The sequence below is a fragment of the Melanostigma gelatinosum genome (assembly GCF_949748355.1).
Source record: "Melanostigma gelatinosum genome assembly, chromosome: 8".
Lineage (NCBI taxonomy): Eukaryota > Metazoa > Chordata > Actinopteri > Perciformes > Zoarcidae > Melanostigma > Melanostigma gelatinosum.
The window spans coordinates 19,500,328-19,505,463 of record NC_136641.1 but is presented as its reverse complement, the minus strand read 5'-3'; the positions used below and the strand labels follow the sequence as shown (position 1 = coordinate 19,505,463).

General features: G+C 45.2%; 1 protein-coding gene across 1 annotated transcript; it reads left to right on the top strand.

Annotated features, from left to right (window-relative positions):
• Positions 1–895: 895 nt before the first annotated feature.
• Positions 896–4,182, top strand: LOC306780581 (voltage-gated potassium channel regulatory subunit KCNG1-like; the record flags this gene model as incomplete). The annotated part of the gene is made up of 2 exons (XM_079273010.1): positions 896–1,669; positions 3,310–4,182. 2 exons carry the CDS (start codon positions 896–898, stop codon positions 4,081–4,083), a joined length of 1,548 nt encoding a protein of 515 aa, XP_079129136.1. The 3' UTR covers positions 4,084–4,182.
• Positions 4,183–5,136: the final 954 nt, after the last annotated feature.

The following is a 5,136-nucleotide window of genomic DNA, read 5'->3' as shown; positions in this document are numbered from 1 at the left end:
ATAGCAGAAATGTTTACAGCCCGGTACAAAAAAATGGCGGACGTCGTCGCCATGTTGAGCGCAGTTGAGAGGCAGTAAAAATACTTCCACTTTTAAGCTGTGTCGTCACTGCCAAGATGGCAAGGGCTGGAGCCACCAAGCTCCACAATGATACCTGAGAAATCAATGGGTGACGTCACAGAGACTATTTCCCTATTTTATACAGTTTACATGTTAGAATAGTCTTTTCACTGTTGTCCATACAAAGCAGTCAATTGATCTAACTTGACGAACATTATAGACACATTTAAAATGATCAACTGTTCCCTTTAACAAACCTTTTGTACTACTGGAACACTGCATTTTCAGAGCTTTAACAAAGTTTGACCATCATTACAGGGATTTTCTGATGTTGCCTGAAATTTGGGTGGACATAGTTTGACCATTAGAAAAACGAGGTTGGTTAACCACCATGAAAAACTGCAGTGATTTACAATACATTTCTTCTCTTAACAATATCAGAGGTCTTGTGGTGGAATATTTCGAGCAGGTCTATGCTTGCCTGCATGAAATATAATACACATGACTTTGCCTTCATGTGGCCATTAAAATATCAATAATCTAAGTGCCTCCTGCTGCAATACTGCTGCACCGTGGTATTACTCATCCTTAAGTAAAAGGGATGTCAATGTTTATAGTGGCATAACAGTGTCAGTATTGCTCCGACTCTTCACACAGTCCCTATGAGTTTAAGTAGGTTTTAAGTACATCAAAGCCATAAACGTCCGTTTAATACATTTTTAAAATACAAATGCCCTTCTGTATAAGACTAATCTGTTCATTCTCTGTTTCCCCTCTGAAGGTGACAGTGTGATGGTGGCAAGCTGAGCACAGGGATGTGAGTGGACCAGTAAAGATGACCCTGTTGGCGGGTGATGGCTCCGACTATGACTACAGTGCCCTGAGCTGTGCCTCTGATTCCTCCTTTGAGCCGCCTCCCCTACATGAAGAAGAGGCTCAAAAGGGGGCCTTCTACAAGAGGGCGCAGCGTGCCCCTGAGCTCAGCTCCATCCATGGCGACACCCTGCTGTCCAGCGCCCGTAAACTCCACGCCATCATCAATGTGGGTGGCCTGCGTTACCAGCTGCCCTGGACCACCTTAGAGGACTTCCCCTTGTCTCGTCTGGGCCAGCTGCACCTCTGCAGCAGCTTTGACGAGATCATGCGTGTTTGTGATGACTATGACGTCGCGCACAACGAGTTCTTCTTCGACCGCAGCCCCTGTGCCTTCCGTACCATCCTGACCTTCCTGCGGGCGGGTAAGCTGCGGTCCCTCAGGGAGATGTGCGCCCTCTCCTTCAGGGAGGAGCTGCTCTACTGGGGGGTCCCCGAGGAGAGCATGGAGTGGTGCTGTCGCCGGCGTCTGCTGCAGCGCGTGGAGGAGTTTGAAGCGATGGAGAGAGCGGAGGAGGAGGAGGAACTCCTGGAGGATCTGCTGGATTCGGACAGTGGACACGCAGCAGAGTCCAGACTCAATCGGTACATGGGCAAGCTAAGAGACATGGTGGAGAGGCCTCACTCAGGCCTGCCGGGGAAGATCTTTGCTTGTCTGTCAGTGATGTTTGTCACCATCACTGCCGTCAACCTATCCATCAGCACCATGCCTGCCATGAGGGAAGAGGAGGAGGCGGTGAGTAGGCTCATGACTTTGACATAACACAAAAAAAGTTACTAAGTACAAAACATGTTGTTGTCAGAGTCAAGTGTTGTCATGTCAGAGAGGAGAAGTAAAAGTGAAGACATGGCCCAACACAACTTCATTGTCTGTTGTGAGTCTGTCATAAAGTCACACCAAAGTATAGACAGTGAACATTTGAACCCCACACTGGTGAGATTGGCTTTGAAAATTGACATGTTATTCTGAAAAGCAGTCATTAGAACATTCTAATGACGGCATGTCTCATCTGTCATGTCGTTTAAAACAGCCTGCTGCTTAGAAAGCAGGTTGTTTTGCCATTGAAGAAAACAAAATTGGATTTGAAGACGTCTCAATCTGCTTTCATATTTTTGTTTGACTTCAATCACAACCATAATTAGCACACTGGCCTCTTCAGTCAAATATAAAGGACAATATTTGAGTCACACACAATATTTTCTTGCAGAGTGCGTAAACATCAGTTTTTTAATTAAAATGAATCAATCTATCTTTTGTAGAAATACCTACTTTGGATGGAAGTGGAGAGCAGCTTCCACCACTTTGCTTTCCATTTAAAAGAAATGTTTTAGTCGTTTTTAAATGTTCTACCTTTACTTCTTGTACGCACTCAGGAAATCAAGTACAGATACTGCATGTGGGGTACTGTCAGTGGGCGGAGAGCGAAACCAAAAGCTCAACGGTTTTTATTTGAGATACTGCTAAACGTATATGTCATGCTGCTGACTCACCTTTCAGATCCAGTAGTTACTTTAATCTTGGACTGTCACTCTTTACGTTTCATTTATCGTGTGGGTGCTCCAGTGCATTAAGCGCTTTAAACGTGGGACGAGTTTTAACATCATCTCTTGTACAGTCATTAAGTCAATCATCAGGCAATGTTCTGGGAAAATGTAACCGGGATAATGAAAACAAAATGAAAGAAATACAACGACTGCACTGATGAAGTTCCAGTGTTCTATTCGACCTGACACACTTGTATTTGAACCTGCTATGCTCGGTGTATGTTTCAATCACGCTTTTTAATTGAAAGTGCCAGTAATTGCATTCTAACAACTCCGACGCCTCTGATTAAAAGTGTGTAAGTGTTCCTCTCTCGGAGTGAGAGACGGGTTTACTTGTTGAGTTGTCAGGTGCTTGTATGGGTCTACTCAAACCATCTCCTCCTCTGTGGGAGTGTGTTTCACAATGATATTTCTCCCTGATATGGACTGCGTTCAAAGGCTCCGTGCCATGTGCTTTGAAATGCTTTGAGCCTTCTCAGCCACGCACTGATTCAGCATCATCACCGTGTCACACAAAACACAAAGCTTTCCAAAAAAAAGCTTAAAACATAGATGATAAAGAAGGACCATTTTTGAGGTTACAGTTGCTCTGTTTTCATGGCTCGACTCATACATTAAATCATAACTGGCATAGCTTCGTCTATGATGAGCAAATCTCTTTCCTTTCTTTGTTTTGTTTGTTGGAGAAACATTGTGCACGTTGTGTGCAATGCTGCAGCCTCCCAGAGTCCTTCGCTCCTTCATTTCACATAGAAGTGGTTCCCTCTAGTGACTACAGCTACCACTCGCACATGCTGATGATGACCATGCTAACTCAAGTGTCTTTACCAGGGCAAATGTTCCCAGATGTGCTACAACATCTTCATAGTGGAGACGGTGTGCGTGGCCTGGTTCTCCCTGGAGTTCACCCTGCGCTTCATTCAAGACCGCAGCAAGCTGGCCTTCCTCAGGCAGCCGCTGAACCTGATAGACGTGGTGGCCATCCTGCCGTACTACATCACCCTGGTGGTGGACAGCACCTCCAAAGAAAAGAAGGGCTCCGGCAACAGCTACTTGGACAAGGTGGGACTGGTGCTGCGCGTCCTGAGAGCCCTGCGGATCCTCTATGTCATGCGGCTGGCTCGCCATTCGTTGGGCCTGCAGACTCTGGGCCTGACCGCACGCCGCTGCACGCGGGAGTTTGGACTGCTCCTCCTCTTCCTGTGCGTGGCCATAGCGCTGTATTCGCCCTTGCTGTACTTGATTGAGAATGAAATGGCCCCCACGCAGGAGTTCACCAGCATCCCTGCTACCTACTGGTGGGCCGTCATCACGATGACGACCGTGGGCTACGGGGACATGGTGCCGAGGAGCATCCCAGGCCAGGTGGTGGCTCTGAGCAGCATCCTGAGCGGGATCCTCCTCATGGCCTTCCCCGTCACCTCCATCTTCCACACCTTCTCGCGGTCCTACGTGGAGCTGAAGCAGGAGCAGCAGAGGGTGCTGCAGAGGAGGACGCACTTCCTGCTGCGGAGCCGCATGGCCGGCCTGGGCAGCAACCTCTCCTTGGAGAGTGACATGCTCTTCCCCATAGCGTCGACGAACACCAGAGACATGAACGAGTGACACTGTCGGACAGGGAAGGACGTACAAAGTGGGAGTGGGAGAGAAAGAGGAGAAGAAGAGGGAGGCTTCAAAGAAAGACTGGGGGTATGGAGAGGAGAGAGAGACTCTGAAAATAAAGTACAGGAGTGAGGAAGAAGAATTAGAGATGGAAGGGTGGAGAGAGAAGTCTTAAAAACAAGATACAGAGAAAACTGATTTTGTTTTTTTCTTCCCAGAAATGCAGCCGTGCTGTGTAGCAGTGTACTTTTGGATAAACATGACGAACACACAGAGAAGAGGATTAGAAGAATATTAGGAACACATATATATATTATTTAAGTATTAAATAAATGTTTCCTTCAAAAGATTTATGATTGATTCATGATTTAAAAGATGAATGAAACATTACATGGTCACAGAATATCAAATGGAAGTCTTAAGTTACGAAAGAAACCCACAATAAAGCATTCGAGCATAACAATGACGTAATTCCAATATGTGAAATGTGCATTTGACAAAAAAATACAGCTGAAGAGCATGGTGTCCTCATGATCCAACAACATAGTGATGTTTCTCATCGTTGATCGTTGACGTTTTAATGGATTTGTTGATGTCGTGCTAACCAGTGTCACGTCAGTAAAGATGCTCTCTGCTTTCGTTCAGTCCCAAAGGTTAAATAATAATAAAAAAAAGTCCACACTTGGTAGACATCCAATCCCATTGACAGCATGCATGGTGTCATAACACACATGCAGAAGGACAACAATACAGCAATCAGTGGTGCAAAGTCACAATTTTTACTTTTTGGATTAAAATTCCACACATTCTATGACAGAGTTAAGAGATTGATTTGCTTATTTGAGTGTCATGTAGACTTAAAAGACACAAATCATATTATAAAAGAGGTACAGGAATTCAAAAACAATACATTTACACAATAAGAGTGTGCTATTATGAGGAATACTGTGTACTCCTCTTCACATCGGGAGAGACTCATTGAATGAAAGTGAGAACATATTGTTACATTAGTGATCAAAAGACTCATTGAATAGCCTAAATGTGACTGATTTTGTT